Consider the following 23,227-nt stretch of genomic DNA (forward strand, 5'->3'; position numbering starts at 1 on the left):
TTGGACATCACTTTTCTTGTTTCTAAGGTCTTTGGACTCAGACTTGAGCTACATCACTTGCTCTCCAGGGTCCTCAACTTGCAGATGGTATATTGTGAGACTTCTCAGACTCCACAATCACATAAGTAAATTCCTCATAATAAATGGTAAACATAAATACAAAATCCTATTGGTTTTGCTTCTCTGGAGGAACTCAAGATAGTACCCAACTTCTGCCATCATCTCCTGACTTTTATGATTCTATAAAAGTGAATGAGTGCTTTCATTTAAAGATGAGTGTGCATAAAAATACAAGAGAGAGTTAACCTGAAGTATACATCCTGTTCATATGCCCAAAATATGCCTGATTGTGTGGTCCATCAAGTACACAATGTACTCTTTACCTCTGGTTGCTTTCTTTTTGCGGCTACGTGCAAAAGCCGTAGAAGATGGTACTGTTCAGCTTGTTCAAGGTGAGACATTAAGGCCAGGAGTTCGGTCAGGTGTCTGTTAATTGGCTGAGGCTGCTTTTCATACACAGCAGGTAACACCCTCAACAATATGGCATTACCTGTTGAGAAAACAATAAAGGGAATGATGACTCTATCAATCCATGAGCACTAGAAATAGCATTACTGTCAATGCAATAACCTTTGCACTCACACATTAAATAGCACAATGTCCAAGTCTTCTGCTGAGAGTAACATAGTACCTTATGCCACTTATTTTGAAAATTATGAAAGCACAATTTAAACTGATTTCATAAGTGGGAATATGAGTATTATTATCTAATGAAAAATTTTCCTGAGTAATGCACCACAGGGAGAGAGGAAACTGTGACAGTAACCAGACCACACCCTTGAGAAGGAAACAGTTCTAATAAAAAATTCCTGATGAGAACACTAGACACTATTTAAGTGAAAACTAAGCAGTGTCTTAAGCATGAATTTAAATGAAACTGAACAACAACAGCAAAAAAACTGCAGAGGAATGTATTCACATTCTTGAGAAATACCAGGCACATGATTTAGACTGACATATGGAAACTATACCTTATTTTTATGAATAGTTAGAAAAGTAGCAATGCAAATTTAAGTCCCTAATTTCTGCACTATTTTAAGGGAAGTTTTGAGTCAGCTTGTCACATGTGATTTGCCTCAAAGACATCTATGAACAACTGGATTTAAAATGACAAAATCTCAAGAAAAAAATATTACATAAACTACAGGGATTTATCTGCAAGCAACATATGGAAAACATCTGTCTATCGCTTCATGGTATGGAGTTTTTCTCAAAATCCACTCAAGTGCTTAACTGTCTCAGGAGAACTTGTTCTAATGGATTTCTTGAAAATAAATTTTCTTGCATCTTTTAAATTTAGCTTTGTGTATAGAAAATATACACAGAAGGAATCAAATGAGCAGTGGTTATGCATATGTAGATTTTTATTTATTGATTTTAGCAAGGAAGGAAGGGAGAGAGACAGAGAAGTAAAGGAATACCAATCTGTTCCTGTATGTGCCCTGACCGGGTATTGAACTTGCAACCCTGGCACAACGGAACAACACTCTAACCAACTGAAATACCTGGCCAAGGCTTGTAGACCTTTATTAAACCATGGAAACAAGCCCATATATAAAGAACAACTAGATATGAGAATAAAGGAAAGAACACCAGCATTTTCAGAATGCTTATGACTAAATTTAATGAAAGTCTGATTCTGGATCAAACTGAATGTATTGAGTGACAATAAATAATGAAAATAGCTTTTTCTACATCCGGCTCGCAGAATTAGTCTCAAACAGATTTTAGTCAAATGCCCATGGAGTACAAGGCATTAGAAATGTTCAGGGTTTTATTTTTAAAAAAAGCTTATGTCAATTGAAAAAGAATGTTTTAGTTTTACTAAGAACATTTCTTTAAAAGATCACAAATTTTACATATAATGCCCAATCTATACAGAGCACATTGGATCATAGAGCTTAGCTATATAGACAAACTGATCATTCCGGAAAAGGTCATGATGAATGGGACTCTTGTTGAAATCCAAGACAGGAAATTGGTGCAAGGCTTTTTTGTACAACATTCCCTACAGGCTCTGGGAGTCTGGAAGGGGAAAACCCGATAAGTCATTTTTGGCTGATTTCAATTTTGATCAAATAATACAAAAATAAATGCATAAGAACTTTTTTGAGTTAGAAACTGATAAAGATACTTTTGTGTAGAAATCTTATAAATTCCATTAATAAGTTAGTATAGTCTTTTTAATTATGAAATATTCCAAGCCATTGAACAAATGCAGACAATAATATAAGGAACACTGGTGTACCTACCAACCAGTTTTGTCAAAACTCAACTTTATGTTGTAATTGCTTCCCATCCTATTCATTTCTTTTTCTCCCCAGAGGCAGCCATCATCCTAAAGTTGGTATTTATCATTTCAGAATGTTTTTACACTTTAGTTGTATCTGTATGTATCAATGAGCATTTTATAGTATTGTTTTGCATGCTTTAAATTTTGTACCAATACTATTACATTGAACATATCTCTTTGCAACATATTTTTCCCCCATTTGACATTATTTTGGAGTTTTATCTCCAAGAAACTGTCCATTTATTCTCACAACTGTATGGTATTCCATTGTAAACATATGCAACAATTTATTCATACATTCTATGCTTGCAAGATACATTATTATTACCACTTGCTTTTACCAATAGTGCTGTAATTTTTATACCTATTTCATTGTGTATAAGTGGGACTTGTTTCCTAGGAGACTGTTTCTGAGCTCAATGTGCATAGATATCACCTGGGAAACTCATTAAAACATATACTGCTTCAGCAGGTTGAAGGTAGAGCTTAGGAATCTAATTTCTACCAACTTCTAAGGTGATGCAGATGGTTCCTAGACCACATAACTAAGTAGCAAAGCAGTGGGTATGTACCTGAGAATTAAATTTCTGATCTTTTTAAATTTCTTTGCAAAGTGATAGTAATAGTTTTCTATTGCTACCGTAGAACTTACTAAATACTTTGTAGTCCAATATAACACAAATGTATTATCATATATTCCTATAGTGCAGGAGGCTGACATGAGTCTCACTAGACTAAAAATCAGATGTTGGAAGGGCTGGAATTGCTCCTGGAGGTTGTAGAAAGGAATCTGTTTCTCTGGCTTTTCTAGCTTCTAGAGATCACCAGCATTCTTTGGTTTGGGGTCCCCTTCCTCCATCTTCAAAGTCATCAGCATAGCATCTCTCTGACCCTGCTTCCTTTATCAAGCCTCTTTCTCTGATTCTCTCTTCTGCCTCTCTCTTCCACTTTTAAGAACCCTTCTGATTACAATGGGCCCATCTAGATAAACTAGGATTTTCTCCCTATTTTATCTAAAAAACTTAATTCTATCTTCAGTGCAATAAGTTATACTGTGTTCTCTGGTTATGAGATTAAGATGTGGGCATCTTTCGGGGGACATTATTCTACCTACACCATAATTATGACAATTTACATACCTCCAGTGCTTTGCATCCTTGCCAACATTTGGTCTCAACAGAGATCATTTCTTCCCACTCTGATGGGATGTGAGAGAATATCTCATCTTTTTTGTTTTAATTTTAATTTCCTTAATTACTCCTAAGGCTGAAAACCCTTTTTTATATGTTTACAGGTCATTTCCTCTCCCACGATTTGGCCATTCATATCCTTTACTTATTTTTAAGTGGGATGTTTGTGTTTTTTTATTTAATCTAGCTTCCTTATTTAACCCAGACACTAACTTTTTGTTTATTAGTTTTAAAGTTGTAATCTTAATCTAGTTGATATTTCAAATTTCTTTATCATTTGTATTTTTGTTGTTGAGAAATCTTCCTCTACACAAAGATCATAAAAAATTCTATATTTTCTCCTAAAGGCATTATGGTTTTGTTTTTGTATTTGTCTTTAATCAATCTGGAATTTACTTTTGTACATATGAGGAAAGGATCAAATTATATATATTTTGCATGTTTATTATAAACAATGATCCCAGATTCATTTATCACTCATCAACTGCTTCCTTTCTGATTTGTAATACTTCTTCCAAAATAAGGTTTCCCATATGTCTGGGTCTGTTTCTGGGTATTTATCATATTTTCACCAATTACATATTTTGTTAATTATAATTAACCTTATAATATCATTATATTTCATAGGGAAAATTTCTTCATCTTCTACTTCAAATTCTTCTTAGCTTCTTTACATAAATTTTACCAGTAGCTAGTCAATTTCCTTAAAAAATTAGGTTGAGATTTTATTTTTCCACATTGAATGTATAAACTAATTTGAGACAATTGACTTTGTGAAACTGAGTCTTCCCACTAAAGAACATGATATATCCTTCAATCCATGTAGACTGTTTTATACATCCTTCAATAAAGTTTTATAATATTAATTATACTTTATGTATTTTTTATTAAATTAATTCCTGTCTTCCATATTTGTTGTCACTATTGTAAATGGAAGCTTTTTTTAGAAATGTATTTTCAGTTGTATGCTGGTGTTAAGCAATTGATTTTTGTATGTTCATCTTCCACTCAGCAAAACTTACTCAAGTCTCTTAATACCCTGTCTTTAGAGTCTCTTAAGTTTCTTGCATATGGATAATCAACTCAGAATAATTGGTTAACAACTTTGTTTCTTCCAACCTTATTCCTTATGTGGCTTATTTTTTTACTGGTTGGGACCTCCAACACTTTGATAAATAGAATTAGTGTCCATGAGAATCCTTTAGTGATTTCTGCTTTTAAGAGTATGTTTTCTAAGTTCACCATTATGTATGAATATAGATTCTTGGTATTTACATTTTATCAGTTTAAGTACCTGTTTCCCAGTTTGAACATGAATGGGTGCTAAATTTTATTAAATAACTTTTCTGCATCTGTTGACATGACTATATAATTTCTTGTTAAATTGTTAATGTAGGCCCTGACTGGTTGGCTCAGCCATAGAGCATCGCGGGGCATGTAGAAGTCCCTTAGATTCCTGGTCAGGGCACACAGGAGAAGTGACTCATCTGCTTCTCCACCCTTCTCCCTTCTCTCTCTTTCTCTCTTCCTGTTCTGCAGCCAACTCTCCAATGGTTTGAGAGAGTTGGGCCCCAGTGCTACAGATGGCTCCTGGCCTGCCTCAGGTACTAAAATAGCTTGGTTGCCGAGCAATGGAGCAGGGGCCCCAGATGGGCAGAGCATCACCCAGAAGAGGGCTTGCTGGGTGGATCCTGGTTGGGGCACATGTGAAAGTCTGTCTCTGCCTCCCTGCCTCTTACTTAATTAAAAAAAAAAGTTAATGTAATAAATTAATAGATCATCTAACATTTAATCAGTCTTGAGGTTTCAGAATAAATTCAACTTGGTTCTGATGTATTTTTATATATATGTTAATGGATTTGTTTAGTCAATATTTTATTTAGAGCTTTTGCATATATGTTCTTAAAGGAGACTGGCTGACAATTTCTCTTTCTTAAACTGTCCTTGTGTCTTTTTGGTATCATACTTACAAGACATATAAAAAGAATTTAGTACATTTCAGTGCACTCCATTCTAAGAAGTAGTTTGGATAAGATGGCAATTATGAGTTCCTTGAATGTTAGTTTAAACTTGCTTATAAAACTTGGGTTATGCTCTCTATATTTCATTAAATTGAACTTTAAATTATATAGTTTGTTTCTGTATCTTTTAACAGTGTTTTTAATATTTTAAGGATTAGTTAGGACAGAAGTGGACATAGTTATGAGAGATATATGTTAAAATCTCCCTCCATAATTATGGATTTGTCCATTTCTCCTTATAATTCTGTCATTCTTGGGTATATATTTTTAAATTATCTTCCTAGATAATTCTGAAATATCTTCTTGACAGCGTTTCTTTTATCATAGTTTAGTTATTCTCTTTTGTCTTTAAGTCTAGTTTTGACTGATAATATAGCTATGCTAGCTTTTTAAAATAGCATATGTTTAGTATATTCTCCCCTGCCTTACATTGGTTATTTTCAACATTTCTAGATTCCAATTTTTTATGTATGGCTCTTATAAGCAACATGTAGCTGGGGATTTAAAAATATATATCTGACAACCTTTGTCTCTTAACTGGAAAGTTTGTTTCATTAATATTTATAGTGATTCTTGGTGTACTTGGATTTACTTTTACCAATTATGTTGTGCTTTTAATTTATCTTGTTCTATGTTTTTCTTCCCTCTTTCACTGCTTTCTATTGAATAGATCATTTTTTAATTCCCTTTTTTCCTTCTATTTGGGTATTCTACTTCCTTTTGATTTTGATGGTTGTCCTTAAAAAGAGAAACATTTTTTTTCAAGTCCTTTTAAAATTTTATTCATTTTTAGAGAAGAGAGAGAGAGTGAGTGAGAGAGAGTGTGGGAGGGAAGGAGGGAGCTTCAACTCCCATATGTGCCTTGACCAGACAAGTGCAGGGTTTTGAACTGGCGACCTCAGCATTCCAGGCTGACACTTGATCCACTGCACCACCACAGGTTTTTAACTAAAAAACTAAAAAAGTAACATTTATTTTTCTCTATCATCCTCCTGCACAATAATGCACAATAAAAGTATTTTAGGATATGAAATTTAAAGAGTACATTTGGATTATTTTTTTAGCTCTCCATGTTCCTCAATATTCTTTTCAGCTTTGCCTAATTTGTCATTTAATCCAATTTCTTGAAGTTTTCTAAAAAACTCAGTGAATTTTTTTTTTTAATTATAAAAGTTATTTGGTTCTTTAAAGAAAAGCGATCTAGTCTTTTTCTTCAGTGTCTTTTTTTGGGGGGGGGGACTTCCAATTTTTTCTCACAGATCTTAAATAATTTAAACACACTTATTTTCTAGTTTCTATCTGACATTATTTTAAAAATAAAGTTCTGAGGGGGGGGATTGTTTCCTCATATGTTCATTGCGAATTTATTTTTACAGTGGCAGACAGTACACATATTTAAATCTGGAACATGTGTGAGGGCAGGCCCCAAATCACAAATTCTTAGGGACTCTGTAGAGTTTCATCAAAGAGAGACATACTTACTTTTCATTTTCTGGTGTGGGGCAAAGAGTGGGCCCACACCTGTGTGAGAGTCTGGCTTTAGGTGAGAGCCTCATTTTTAATGCCCCACCTTGGCTTAACCTTGGCTCCCACATGGTCACTAACACTTGGTTGTTACAGAACTGATAACCTTCCCTCCAGGGGGTCTCCAGCATCCACTCTCAGGCTTACCTTCTAGTTTTGGTTCCTTCTCCATCGTTGGTGTCTGGATATTTCCCTTTTCGGGGGAATAAATGTATTTATTTGAACATTTAAAATTTTTTATTATTATAATTTAAACACATTTATAGGTGTTTTGTGCAGAAAAGTTTTTGGTTTATATAGATCTCTATATATTGGCAGAAGCATGAATCCCTAAATTTACTTTAAAAACATGATCTTTGACTCTAAGCCTAGCAGAATAACATAATTTACATATAATATCAGGTTATTAAAAACATATTTAAAATCACTTTATTCCTTTTCACCAGCTCTTTCTCATTTTAGATTTACAGTTTTGTTCTGTTGTCATTTAAAATATGTTTATAAAATTATAGTTGCAACTTCAGAAGGATTAAAGACAGAATAGCTAGCAACAGCCTTGGTTTCTAGAGTCATAGAAATTCTTACTAAGTTGGTTTATCTTGGAATCAGTGAGTAATTATCACAGTTTAGACCTGTAAAACTGCTTACAAAGGAAAAGTGAAAAAAAGTTGTTTATATATAAAAGGTTGTGAAATAATAAAAGTACACACAAAATGCAGAATTGATGATCTTGCTTTCACACCACTATGCCTGCTGAATCAGTCTTTCCCCTAAGGGCTTCCTTCCCTTTCATCCCTCAGTGCTACCAATTCAAATTACAAAAGCTAATCCTCAGGGGCACAGTTTTCCCCTCCCTTTCCCTTCTGACCCGCCTCCAATTAATCTGACTGCAGTGCAAACCTTTGTGGTTTACTATTGTGCAACCCCCCCCCCCACACACACTCAGTCCCCCTCCTCCTCAAATTCAGTGGAACTCCGGCTGTGCAGTGCCACCGGCATTACTCATTCATCCCCAGTCAGGCTTCTCTGGCATTTATTAAGGGCTCTGGGTTCCAGCTTCTCACTCTCACTCTCCTCTGCTCCAACTCTGCTCACAGGAGAGGTCCCCTCCCGCGGGCGGTGGGAAGTCGCGGAAGAACGTGTCTCTCTCTAGCAATGCATCTCTGTGCGATTCTATTCTGTATTTTCTGGGCTTCAGTGTGCGCCGAGAACTCGGATGATTACGAGCTCATGTACGTGAATTTGGACAACGAAATAGACAATGGACTCCACCCCACTGAGGACCGTAAGTTCATTTTAACTGTCTCTCTGCTAACTCTAACTGCACATCTACTTCTTTGGATCTAAAATTACACATATACTGTGCAGACAATGAAATGGGCTAGAAAGTATAATTTATTTTGCAAAAGACAGAAGCACTTTAGAAGAGGTTTCAGAAAGTTATTTTTGCCACAGATCCATAATGGGTTGAACCGTATGGAATCGCTGACATGTGCCTGTTTTGAGCTACACGAACGGCAATTTTACATAGATTTCAACTTTATACCTGTATGAATGATTTCTGTCATTCTCGAGATATTTGCACGCTGTTTCTTCGAGGTGTCCTTAAGGGGAAAGGAGGTGCAGTAATTTGGGACCACCTAGGAGAGACAAAGCACACCCAAGGAAGGCCTGGGCAGGTCGGTAATGTGTGTGTGTCCCGCGCTCTAGCCACGCCGTGTGACTGCCGTCGGGAGCACTCCGAGTGGGACAAGCTCTTCATCATGTTGGAGGACTCACAGATGAGGGAGGGCATGCTGCTGCAGGCCACCGACGACGTCCTCCGGGGCGAGCTGCGGAGGCTGCGGGCTGAGTTGGGCCGGCTGGCCGGTAGCCTGGGAAGGTCGTGCGCGCCGGCGGCCCCCGCGTGGGACGAGCTGCTGCAGGCGAGCCACGACGCGGGCCGCAGCCTGCCGCGCCTGGAGGGTGCTGGGGCGCAGCGCCCGGAGGAGGCGGGACGCGTCCTGGACGCGGTGCTCCGGGAGCTGCGGCAGACACGAGCTGACCTACGGGCGGTGCAAGGCTGGGCGGCCCGGCGCTGGCTGCCCGCAGGTAAGGACGCCAGCCAAGCAAGAGTGCCCCTCATGCTTTGTTCTCCCAGCGCGTTTTGGGAAGCCACGTCGGGCTGCCCTCCATGGGAGGCTTTAATCACACGCGCGCATGCGCGCGTACACACACACACACACACACACACACACACCACCACCACCACCACCACCACCACCACCACCACCACCACCCCTCTATTTCTCCACGCACGACCACAGAGCTCAGATACACTATAGAAGGCGGGAACATAGACTTTAAAAGGTACTCTCCAGCCCCGAGGAACCCACTAAAGATAGCTGTGGACGTGACTATCTTTAATCCTGAAATAGGCCAGGGCCCCTAACTAACACCCGATCCGAACAGTTACAACCGTGCCCGCTCCGGGTCTGGTTTCCCTCCGTTAGAGATTTCCACTTCTCATTTTAGCTTTTCTCTCTCTTTAGGGGAGCTCTGGTTCCCCGCGCTATCTCAGAGCCCAGCCTAATTTTTAGGGACGTTTACCAATCCCTGGACCAGTCTCTTTCCCATACTAGTTCTGAGCAAGAGACCTGGGGCTGAATCTGATCTCATGAAGGGGCTGTGGAATTCCTGAGGGGCCCCTAGCCCCTAGTCTGTGGAATTAGCAGGCAGTGGAGGTCCCAGGGTGTAAACTTTGGCATAAACCTGCCGCCTAGGGATCCAAAGTAGAACTTTCAGTGTAGGAACCAATTGGTACCCCCGTCCTACCCCAGGAGAGAGGTGGTTCAAACCAGATGCAGTTTTTCGAAGTCCTATATGATGTTTCATGAATCTCCAAACGCATGTGGACCCGAAATAATACATTTTTAAGAATAGTTGTAAGAATTAGAGAGACGATTAGAGCCAAGTAACACTCCTTTATAAGCCAAAACGTCTAGGAAATGCTGATGCAACAATCATTTGTGGGTTATATTAGAAAATCAGTGTTCTGGGTAAGAAAACAGTTGCATTTTTCCTGAGATTCTCAGAAACTGAAGAAAATTGCAAACATTACCATCTTTCCCTATATTTCTATAAAACAACTCTTATTGGATAGAGCATGAGGGAAAATCATGAGCATGTGTGAGAGCACATTTCATTTAAAATTAAAGAAATTATACCAGAATATCAGTCTTTCCTAAATATCTGAGGATTATTTAACAGTACAGAACGTATTTTCTTAAATATTACGTGGGCTTTGGGGGGGGGAGCATAATCCTCAGTATAAGTGACAAAGATACAAACTGTAATTCTGTGGCTATTTTAATGAGTGAAATTTGTTTTTGTTTTTTTATTTTTGGCAAACCATGTAAAGTTGTTGTACATAAAATGAACCTGAAAAACTGAAGAATTATGCTAATTTTCATCTTTACCTCTGCCTATTAGAGCAGAAGAGGGATGTATTTTTGAATTCTAAATGTTAATGTTTTATTAAATTCAATAATACAGTTACCCACATGCTTTGATTTTCTCTGTCTTGGTTTCCTGCCAGCTTGGCTTCTAAGGGATTCTTAATCATTCTGTTGTTGGACTCTGAAGAACCTGGTTTTAATTTTGTTTGGTCTTTGATAACATAATCAGAAAAATCTATCAGTTAAAAGCCATTTCATGAGAGAGTTTCTGACATTTTAAAGAGATATCAAGAACTTCAATCACTGGTCCTCAGAAGAAACCAGAAAAAAACCTGCCAACATGCAGTTCCATGAACTCACATAGCCAGTGCAGCCTACAGGGGCCTTTGAAAGGCAATGAAGGAATGCTTTGGAATTCAATCCTGACTGCCTGGGCTTATTTAAACAGGAAATCAGTTAATTAGGTTGCAGTAGACACCTTCTTGAACACTCATTTTCTGAAACATTACAGGGAATATCTCAAATGCCCAGGCATGTGATCTTTTGTTCCATGAACTTTGATTTATTTAACATAGCTAGAAAAAAATACACCTAGAAATTTTATTTGAAAAAAGAATCAATGTCTCATTGAAAATTATTTTTTAAAAATCTTCAAAATTTCAAATTATTCAGTAAAAAGTTAATAACAAGGTGTGACAGGACCAATTTTGTGCTTTAATATTGTAGTTAATTTTATGAATCTCAATATTTTCTCTGACTATTTACATCTGTTTAATTTCTTTAGGGCAGAATGTAGCGCTTAACCATTTGCAGGTATTTAGCTTACCACACTTTGCATGGATGTTTGGTTTTTGCAGGTTCTGTCTGTTTGCTCCAGAAGTTTATTTTTCAAAGCTATTTTATGGTGAATCTTCTTTAAGTTGTTGCAAAGGGAATGCTTAGTTCTAACTCAGATTAAAAATATTTATCTGGGCTTTCTTACCTATAGAAGATCAGCACAAAGCAGAGCCCACCTATTAAAGGCTTTATAGCACATACTTTGTCCCAGAAACACCTAAAAGGTCTTCATTTCAGTGTTTCCAGCTCTTTTCCCAGACATGTGACCTGGAGAGGGACAGAGGGGTCAGTTCACTGTGCTCCCAGCCCCTAAGTTTGAAAGCCTCCTTCTAAGTGCTCTTTAGCAGAAATAGGTTCTCCACCAGTCCGCTTGGAAGAATTCACTCTTCAAGTTTTCTATTACTGCTTAATACTATTTATAAGCATGAGGACAAAGTAAGAATTTTTAAACATATCATTGATCTACACAACTCTTTCTGAGTGCACATGTTGTTAGTTACTGACTTGTAGACTATTAGGAAGAGAATGAAAGGAAGAGCCTTTTATAGAAAACAGTGAAGCTTGGAGAGATTCGGGGTGCTCATCAAAAGCAGCACAGCTTACTGGTAGTACAGCAAACTGGATTCCAGCTATTCTAGGCAAATTCAGGGGTTCTTCTACCATTACAAGGCAATGCAGTATATGCAGGTTAGGGGTGTGGACTCTGCAGCCAGAGTGCCCAAGTCCAGGCCTCAGTTTTGCCACTTATCATCTATGTAAACATAGCTCAGTTACTTAGTGCTCTGTGACTCACTTTTCTCATCTGTCATATGGGAATATTAAGACTGTCTTTTAGGGTTGATCTGAGGATTAAAATGACATATAAAGTGTTAAGAACAGTATCTGGCACACAGTGAGCACCCAGTAAAGTTGGTCATCATTAGTATACAGTATTGCCTTTAAAAGGTAGTTTTTTACAAACTTTGCAAAATTTATAAATGTTTGAGAACACATATAGTATATTAAAACATATTCAACAACAACAAGACTGTCCTCGAGTTTTTGTTTAAAAATGCATGCTAACAATGGTTAAATAGGGTGAGCTAGATCCATTGAATTTCACAAGTTTTTATTCTAGGAGTGTGGTGAAGGCCAAGAGAAGAACATGAATTTGGCTCTGAGTTCTTGGGAATTATGGTGTCATTGTTTGAAGTTAATGCTAGCAATTCAACATTTTTTTTAAAGTTGTAACAAGGAAAATAAGCTTATTGGGAGAGGAAATAGTTCTTAAATCATGATTTTCATTATTTTGTGGGTTTGAGCAATTTGGCTTCTCTGCATGCCTTCTCATCCATTTAGATGCATCACTAAATGAGACAGCTGGCTTTCCTTACTCATTCTCTTTGCTCTACAGAGAACATACTTGAGGTCCCTCAAGTCATAATGTGATACTGCATATTATTTTTAATTGTAATCATTAAAATGTCCACACTAAATTACCTAAATGTCAGAATCATTTCTGAATGACTTTATATTTTCTTTCATAGTTTTCTTATTTTCTGGCTACTCTAGGTTGTGAAACAGCAATTTTATTCCCAATGCGTTCCAAGAAAATTTTTGGAAGCGTGCATCCGGCAACATCAATGAAGCTTGAATCTTTTAGTGCCTGCATTTGGGTCAAAGCGACTGACGTGTTAAACAAAACCATCCTGTTTTCCTATGGCACGAAAAAGAATCCATATGAGATCCAGCTGTACCTCAGCTCTCAGTCCATAGTGTTTGTGGTGGATGGGGAGAACAGACTGGTTGCCGACACTGGGATTTCCTTGGGAAGGTGGACCCATCTGTGCAGCACCTGGAATTCCGAGAGGGGGAACATGTCCTTGTGGGTAAATGGTGAACTGATGGCTACCACTGTTGGGATGGCCACAGGTCATGTTGTTCCCGAGGGAGGAATACTGCAGATTGGGCAAGAAAAGAATGGCTGCTGTGTGGGCGGTAGCTTTGATGAGGCATTAGCCTTTTCTGGAAGACTCACAGGCTTCAATATCTGGGATCGTGTTCTCAGCAATGAGGAGATAAGTGAGACTGAAGGAGCCGAGTCTTGTAACATCCGGGGAAATGTTGTTGGATGGGGAGTCACAGAGATTCAGCCACATGGAGGAGCTCAATACATTTCCTAAGGGTTGCGAAACTACTTGAAGCCAAAGAAAGAAACTCATATTTTCAACATATGCCAGCTGGGAAGGTCTCAAAACCTCAATGCACATTAAGAACGGTTGAGACTAATGAAGGAGAGTTGAGATCAGTCTTTATTTATCTTGGCAAAATACTGAATAAATAGTTGAGTGAAGACATTGGAGAAGTCTTTTGGGGATATTGTTACTAGACTTTATGCCATGGTGCTTTCAAATTAATGCTGTGTCTTTGTCAGATAAACTCCCAAATAATTAAAAAAGACTGTGTTGTTGAACAGAAGGCCAATTGTTTTACTTTCCTTTGATTAATTTTGTTTTGGCCAGAGATGACTTTTACTTTGGAAGAATAATAAAATAACATTTGTTGTCCATTGTTTCTTGTTATTGGCATGTACCTTATTATAAAAAAGTGATGATGAAACATATTTATACTACAATGTGACAACAAATATATATGTAGTTTATGTGTTATAATCAACTGTCGCTTTTTTGAGAAGAGTTATATAAGTTATATTGTAAAATGGTTTTGTATTAATTTTATTAAGACTATTTTTGTAAAGCTGTACTGTAAATAAAATATTTTATAAACCTAGCCCATATCATGTAATTATAAATTTAAAAGATTATTGGAGCAATTCCACACTTTTCATTTTTCATCTAAAGTGGTCAATTAGTTTTCAGATGCTAGTCTATTATGTAAAAAGTAAGAGTTAATATTATTAGAAATGAACTGTGGAGTTGTTTTAAGCTTTGGCTTTCTATAAATCATAAGGAAGAAATATGAGTGTGGGTAAGTCAATTCATCTCTCTGGGTTTCGTTTTTGCAGCCGAGGAAATCAAGAAGTTGAGAAAATAATGATTTCTAGGTCCCCTTCAATTTGATGATTCTATGAGTACATACAATTTTCTGTTCTGTGTAACATGGGGGGAAAGTGAATGATCAGAGTTCCCCAGATACAGGTGATACCTGAAAGGGACAGCTTAGGACTTTTCCTTGGGAGATCAAAATATCTTAAAAGAAACAATGACTCTGCCCTTAAAGCACATCCCATTCTCTTACTACACATGAAAGAGTGAATAGTCAAGCCTCTTCACCCTAAAGATGTGGAGGTAACTCTACCATACTAGTGTTCTTCTCCTGTAAAGATTATGTGGGGTTGGCAGAACATCACAAAGGTGCTTCTGAATGTCAATGGGAGATATAGTAGAACTGCAGTGATGGCGTGTTCACCTAAAGATAGGGCCTGAACAACCACAGGTCAGACCATGTTCCTGACATTTGGAGAACTGGGCCAGGAATAATTATCAAAGTACATTTTGTAACTAAGTAGCTTAGTGTCCTTAGACAAATTACCTAACTCCTCTGGGTCTTCTCAGTAAAAGGAGGGAGTTGGACTTTTGTTAGCAATAAAATTCCATGAATCTAGGAATCTTTAAAGATACTCATGGTATCAGTAAAGGTTTTGGTGAAACTCCCAAAACCAGGCTGATGACTCTCAAAGTAAATTGTACTTTTGAGGTCATAGGTCGGTTTCAGACCCTTGGAGATTACATATTTCAAGGTTGCAGGTACAGTGGTCATATGCAAATCCCTGTTTAGCTATTTTCTACATGACTCAAAAGCTTAGCTGGATTCAGCCTTAAGCAGAGAGTTATGCATGCTTTCAACTCCTTTCTACATTTCAGTATGAATTATATCTCTTCAATTACATCTGATCTACAATGATGCAGGCCAAGATATATGCAAACTCATATGCTGGCAAGTTAAACATAAGTGAACTTTATTTACATTTTTTATGGAAATATGATGAAGGCAAAGAGAAAAAACAGAAGAAAATAAAGTAATTCTTGAACTACAAAATTTACAAAAGTAGAATTTGCTACAGTAGCAAGTCTGGATAGGTATTCCAGGGACTTCTAATTGTCTTTCTTTTTCTATGTAACATAATTCCGGTTTCAATGGTGCACTCATGGCCACGCATGATAAAATCTGTATTTTGCAGCATTAATCACAGTTAGATGTAGCCATAGACCAAGTTCTGGATGACATGAGAAATTTGAATGTGATTATTACCTTTCCGATTTCTTATTGATTGGAACATGGAAATGAAGGCTAGAATCTCAGGAACCATCTATGACCATGAGACTCAGTGTAATCAGTCTGGTTTCCCCAATGGAATAATGTTTCTTTGCCTGTCCCTGGGCTTCTTTTACATGAGAGAGAAATACAGTTCTATCTTCTTTAATCCACTGTTGATTGACCAACTAATCTAATCCTATCCAGTTAGAGCAATTCTTTTTAAATCAAAAAGACCATGCACTTTATGCCCTCAAAATGCTCACAGACATCTTATATTCATTGCACTATTATTTACAATAACCAAGATTTGGCAATAACTTAGGTGTCCATTGAAAGAAAAATGGATTTAAAAAATGTGGTATATATTTACAGTGTACTATTTATTACTCAGCCTTAAAAAAGGATAAAATCCTTTTTGCAATAATGTGCATGGACTTAGAGGAAATTATTCTGTATGAAATAAGTCAGACGAAGAAAGGCAAATACTATATGGTTTCACTTATATGTGGAATCTAAAAAAAATAAAACAAATTAACATACAAGACAAGACAGAAACAAATTCATAGATAAAGAGAACAAACTGATGGTTGTCTGGGGTGGGTATGGGAGTGGATAAACAAAAAAGGTAAAAGAGATTAAGAAGTATTATAAACTGCCTCTTATAAAATTAATCACAGGGATATAATGCACAGCATAGGACATATAGTCAGTAATATCGTAATACTTTGAATGACTACTAGGTGGGTATTAGACTTAAGTGATCACTTTGAGAGATATATAAATGTCTAATGACTATGTTGTAAAAAAACATACTATGTTGTATACCTGAAACTAATATAATATAGTACCTGAAACTAATACGATACTGTATGTCAACTATAATTTTGAACTATACACTATATTTAGAAAGTACATTTTACACATTTTTAGGAAGTTGATTGGCTATCTGACTTCTTTTTTTTTTCTACTACTAGCATTTAAGGGGTTTTAAAATGCATAGTAACAACAAAAGGAGACAGTAAGAAATGTGTAAAACTGAAACTATCTAAAAAATATTAGAATGCTGGCTTGGTTTAGCACATTTATTCATCAAAATGGTTAAATGGAGCATCATCATATTATGCCATAGTTAAATAACTGTGCAAACTGATTCAAGTTATTAAGAAGAAAAAGTATAATACACTACATATGTATAAAGAACAAAATATTATGTGTATCCTGGGTTGTCTAAGATGGTTCCAGTTTTAGCACTGCAAGTCCCGTGTCCCAGAAAACCCTTCAGTTCCAGGCAAATTGTGACTTTGTCACTCTAGCAGATACACATGTATGTCAGTAGAACTTTTTGCAGTGATAACATATAAACAAAACAGAGTTAGTTTATCTATGTTCCTTGCTTATTGCAATGTAAATTGTTTTTTATTAATTCTTAAAAATATATGCAGAACATTTGATTACTAAGAATTTTAGAGCTTGGTATGTACAATACTTAATTTGCTTCACTTTAACAAAGAATTAGATTTGTAAACAAGAAAGTAATTATAACTGAATTTTACTTTATCTTGTTAAATGTATATTACAGAGCTTTTCTTTGAGACACTCAGGTAAAATGTTTCCAGCACTATCTTTTAGCCACTTAAGCAATAGCAGTCGTGAAGTTAAAAATCTTGGTCAATGTAATATATATGCTTATTTAAGTATTCTTAAGTTCAGTGAACTTAAAAACTCAGATTGCTGACACTTATATTCAGTTTTATAAATCTGGAGTATAGAAGAAAGCTTGCTGGGGATCAGAAATCCAGCATTCAAATCTGACCACCATTACCTACAAACTATAAGTTGAGCCTGTCAAGTAATCTTTATGAATCTCAAATCAGCCAAGAAATTAGGGATATCAGGACATGCCCGTCTTGCTGAAGTGTTATTTTGAAAATAATATAAGAACAGATAGTATATCTAAAAGTTCTTTCTAAAACCATAAAATAATATTTGAAATAAGAGAGTTGTCTTAAAAAACGATTCCCAAGTCATTCCCAGGGGATTAAATAGAAAATAAGCAAACAAACAAAAACACAAACAAATAAGTATAAAGCCTCTCTTAGGTCGTGGTTGTCTCAGAGTTCAGCTCATGGATTCTCCTGTCTGGGCAGGTCTTATTCTACTTCACAGCACCATCTGCTGGTGAAATTGAAAAGGTGCAAAGTCTGGCCTGCACCAGATCCAAGAATTGGTTAATAATTCAGTTCCTCTTCTGTTTCAAAAATAGGTCTCAATTTCTTAATCCACAGTTGGGTTGCCTTTTTACAACATTATATTTAATATTTACATTTGTATATAAATATTCAGGCTGAATATACTTAATAATATTGTTTAGTCATCCATTTCCTAAAATGTTTGTATAATAAATTCTTTCCCAACAAACTGTAATACAGTGAACTTAAAACCTTTTCCTTCAAGAATAATTGTATCATGAATTTTTGATGACTTGGAATTATTAAATTCCACAAATGGATATGGTTCTGCCATAAGTATTAATGAGGGCCTGGTATCTGGCATATGATAATTAATGACAACAGGGATGATGATGATGGTGATAGTAATATTAACCATGATGAACTATGGTTGAATTATGTATTCCTAGTTTTTCTTAAGGAATCATAGTAACCATGTTGAACTATGATCTGACATTATACAGAATATATCTGCTTCATTATTTAAGCCTCACACCCACCCTACGTGGTGCACACTATCACTGCCATTATAAATGGGGGTACTCCGCTATCTACATTTCTTCTGAGACAGCTAATATGTGGTTTGAATTTTGTCTCACATTGAGAACAAAATGAGATGAGTTCATCATGATTAGATAGTCCTTTTTTAGGCTATTGCCAATAAGTCAGAAAGGAATTTGGACTCTTGCTGAGACAATATTGCATTTCCTTTCCAAAGACTTTCTACTTAAGTTTCAAATCATTCAAGATCATCTTGTGGCTTGTGCCATCTGGTCATGCAAAAGGCACATTGACAGACAGACACAGTATTTCTTTATCATGACCACTGACTCAGAAATGCAAAGGAAGAGACGTCACTGCATTAGTTTGATACTACTGGTGTGCACTGCATCACAGAGTTGGAAATCAAAATTTGGAAAGGGTTTCTCTATAAGCCCTCAAATAACCCCTTTAGAGTTGGAGAGACTCTAATTTTAGTGATTTCTAATAATATTGTCATCTTCCTGGGTGAAAGATAAGCATTAGTTATGCTTTTATATCCCAACACTGGACAGATTCTATAGATCATCTTCACAGGGAAAGAACAAATGTGGAGAATTCCTCTCTGAAAAGATTCTGATGTTACAAAATATGGAATTACCTCTGATATAATTGGAGCAGAAAACAAATTCATTACCCAAAGGATATCCTTGCTTTATTTTTTTTAATCCAAGGGAAAAAATTTACTATTTTACCATTAGGAAAGATTTTAGTTATACAGTTTTTATATCTATCCTTTATTAGATTTTTTTAGACTGTTTCCTTCAGCCTGATCTGTGGTTGCATAGTGAATAAAGCAGGGGTTGGGAACCTTTTTGACTGAGAGAGCCATGAACGCCACATATTTTAAAATGTAATTCCGTGAGAGCCGTACAACGACCCATGTACATTAGGCATTATCCAATAAAATTTGGTGTTGTCCTGGAGGACAGCTGTGATTGGCTCCAGCTACCCGCAATCATGAACATGAGTGGTAGGAAATGAATGGATTGTAATACATGAGAATGTTTTATATTTTTAATGTTATTATTATTTTTATTAAAGATTTGTCTGTGAGCTAGATGCAGCCATCAAAAGAGCTACATCTGGCTTGCGAGCCATAGGTTTCCAACCCCTGGAATAAAGCATCGACATGGAACACTGAGGTCGCCAGTTCAAAACCCTGGGCTTGCCCTGTCAATGCACACATAGAAAGCACCTACTACAACTTGATGCTTCTTGCTTCTCCTCTCTTTCTATCCTCTCTCTAAAAATAAATAAAATGTAAAATAAAAAAACAAGAATGTTTCCTTCCATTGCTAATTTGCTGTGAGATTTTTATCATGAATAGACTTTTCATTTTACAAAAGGAGAGATTTAAAGCTTTGCTTTTTTTTTTATTTAAGTCTTTATCCCACATGAAATTAACCTATGCATGTTGTGATATGGACAGTTGTTCCAGAACCATTTACTGAATGGTTTATCTGTATTCATTATGAAGACTCCCCTGCTATCTCCATATATGCAAAGATGTTTTTCTTGCTTCTTTATGCTATTCCATGGGCTATTTATCTGTTCTTTCACCAGCACCACACCATTTTAATCACAGATGCTCTTTGACTTACAAAGGGTCCATGTCCTAATAAATTCATCGTAAATTGAAAATATCATAAATACAAAATACATTTAATATACCTAACCTTCTGAACACCATAACTTAGCCTAGCCTAACTTAAGCGTGATCAGAACACTTACATTAGCCTACGGTTGGGCAATTATGCTGAATTTTATCTCAGGGGTACCATATTTCCCCATGTATAAGATGCTTCCATGTATAAGATGCACCTTAATTTGGGGCCCCAAATTAAAAAAAATGTATTAATAAAGTTATTGAACTCAAGTTTTTTTTTATTTTTATAAATTTTTATTAATGTTAATGGGATGACATTAATAATTCAGGGTACATATATTCAAAGAAAACATGTCTAGGTTATCTTGTCATTAAATTATGTTGCATACCCCTCGCCCAGAGTCAGATTGTCCTCCGTCACCCTCTATCTAGTTTTCTCTGTGCCCCTCCCCCTCCCCCTAACTCTCTCCGTCCCTCCCTCCTGCGTCCTCCCTTCCCCCACCCCTGGTAACCACCACACTCTTGTCCATGTCTCTTAGTCTCGTTTTTATGTTCCACCAATGTATGGAATCATGTATGAACTCAAGTTTTATTCATCATAAAATTCATACAACTCCTCATCACTGTCAAAACTCCCATCTATTAGCTTGTCCGCATCTGTGTGTCTGATGACGAATCATTGTTTTCATATATTGCCTTGTCCTCAGTTCCATCTATTGGTATTTGAAATACCACAACTACTGTATAAGATGCACCCAAGTTTTAGACGCTAAATTTTTCAAAAAAGAGTGCTTCTTATACATGGGGAAATATAGTAATTGACTTTCACAGATGGGATGTAAAAACACAAAATATAATATCCCCAAATTCCTGGCAACACAATATCCTGTAGAGCAGTGGTCCCCAACCTTTTTTGGGCCACGGACCGGTTTAATGTTAGAAAATATTTTCATGGACCGGACTTTAGGGTGGGACGGATAAATGTATCACGTGACCAAGACAAGCGTCAAGAGTGAGTCTTAGACGGATGTTATGTCTTAGACGTGACAGAGGGAATCTGGTCATTTTTTAAAAATAAAACATCATTCAGACTTAAATATAAATAAAACAGAAATAATGTACGTTATTTATTCTTTCTCTGTGGACCAGTACCAAATGGTCCATGGACCGGTACTGGTTTGTGGCCAGGGCAATTGGGGACCACTGTTGTAGAGTATCAGTTGTTTACCCTTGTTGTCTGAGGGCTGACTTAGAGCTGTGGCTCGCTGCCACTGCCCAGCATCAACAGAGTATCGTACTGCACACGGCTAGTCCAGGAAAAGATCAGAGTTCAAAATTCAAAGTTTGGTTTCTACCAAATGTGTACCAAATTCATGCTATGGCAAAATTAAATCATCATAAGTCAAGGACTTTCTGTACTATGATTTTACAATGTCTTGATATCTAGAAGTTATTGCCTCATCCTCCTCCCCAAACCTCCTCATCTTCTCTAGCAACATTGTTTTGGCTACCTGTTCCAGCGTATCTTTCTTGTGATTTTACACTCAGTTTGTCATCTTCTATGGAAATATTTGTGGAAATTTTATTAAAATTTTATGCATTTATGGATTAATATAGAAAAAATTGACATGTTTGCTACATCAAGTTCTCCCATCCATGAACATGGTTTATTGCTTTATTTGCTTATCTTTAATTTCTTTACTTTCAATTAAGATTTATTATTTTATTTTCAAAAGCCACACACATTTTTTTCTCTGGGTGTCTTTTATTTTGTTATTTTAATATGTTTTTAAATATTTTATTTATTGACTTTTAGAGAGAGGCGGGAAATAGAGAAAGGGAAGGAAGTATGGGAAGCATCAACTTCAGTTACTTCTCATATGTGCCTTGACTGGGCAAGCCTGGGGGTTTCGCACCAGTGACCTCAGCATTCTAGATCAACGCTTTATCCACTGCATCACCACAAATTAGGCACTACTTTAATATTCTTTACATTATATTTAAAATTTGTTGTTTTTGGTGTATAAGAAAGCAATTGGTTTCTATAAGTTGATCTCACTTTCAGCAACTTTACTGAAATTTCTCTTACTATGTCCAAGGATTGACTAGAAGGTTTTGGATTTTCTGCTATAAGTAACTACATTTTTTAGGAATAATCATTGTTGTCATTTTTTTTCTGATTCTAATATGAAGATGATATAGCAGTGTTTCCCAACCTTTTTTGTGCCATGCCTCACCTTAATCTTTCTAAAATTTTATGTCCCCCCTATGTAACATACATAATTTTTAACATTAAAAAATTGATTTGTTCACTTAATAAACATAAATGATAGGTTCTAGGAAGAAATCACTATGAAATTGTTAACAAAACACAGTAAGTAAAATTTCAAAACATAATGAAAAACAGAAATTTAAATTCCAAATAATTTTAATACAGATTTTTCTATATTAATTTATTATTTTAATTTAGTGTGATCCTTGCCCTTGATGCTTGCTGCACAGAGATTTTATATTAGGTTCCAATCTGGTTAGCTTTAGTCTCAAGTCTCCACGTTGTGTTATATCCAGCCGATTTCTTTTTTTTACCAGTAAATCATTTACAGCACTAAGTCCACATTCAGCTAAAAATGAAGATGGAAATGGTAGCAATAGTTTTCTTGCACATTTGGTTGAATTTGGGTATTTGATTTCTGTTTCCTCACAAAGCCATGCCATCGCTCCTTTGATATTAAATAAAGCTTTAACTGACTCATCATTTTGCAATTCTGCGAGTTCTTCTTGATACTGCATATTTGATATATCAGACAAATCCACTAACATTGGCTGCATCATCCATGTTGGGATATCAATTTGTTTTAAATCAGAAAATCTTTCTTTTAAATCAGCCGATAGAATATTCAAATGATTGACAATAACAAGTAAAGCGGTATCAGTTACTTCACATTTTTGGAGCCAATGAAACTGTTTAAAGTTTTTGTTGTTAATATGTTTCTGACATAACTCAATATTGGTAATGAAACCAAATATCTTTGCTTTTGCATCGACAAGAGATTTATTTGTCCCTTGAAGTTGCTTATTTAATATATTTAGTTTTTCAAAGATATCGGCTAAATAAGTCACAAATGCTTTACCATCTATTGTTAACAGATACTTCATTTCAGGTTTGTCGCTTCAAAAATCACTAAGAGTATCAAACAGTTCCATAAATCTTTTCAAACAGTTTCCTTTAGA

The 23,227-nt window shown here is 36.2% G+C and overlaps 2 protein-coding genes across 2 annotated transcripts in view; one reads left to right on the forward strand and one right to left on the reverse strand.

The window, feature by feature from the left end:
* Positions 1-23,227, reverse strand: part of VEPH1 (ventricular zone expressed PH domain containing 1) — a 301,496-nt gene that overhangs the window by 220,824 nt on the left and 57,445 nt on the right. Inside the window, 1 exon segment of the mRNA XM_066254910.1 lies at positions 384-550. Within this exon segment, the coding sequence (XP_066111007.1) occupies positions 384-550 (167 nt within the window).
* On the forward strand, positions 8,113-13,535 carry PTX3 (pentraxin 3). The gene is made up of 3 exons (XM_066254909.1): positions 8,113-8,373; positions 8,799-9,179; positions 12,914-13,535. Exons 1-3 carry the CDS (start codon positions 8,244-8,246, stop codon positions 13,522-13,524), a joined length of 1,122 nt encoding a protein of 373 aa, XP_066111006.1. The 5' UTR covers positions 8,113-8,243; the 3' UTR covers positions 13,525-13,535.

Source organism: Saccopteryx bilineata, chromosome 2 (genome assembly GCF_036850765.1).
Source record: "Saccopteryx bilineata isolate mSacBil1 chromosome 2, mSacBil1_pri_phased_curated, whole genome shotgun sequence".
Classification (NCBI taxonomy): domain Eukaryota; kingdom Metazoa; phylum Chordata; class Mammalia; order Chiroptera; family Emballonuridae; genus Saccopteryx; species Saccopteryx bilineata.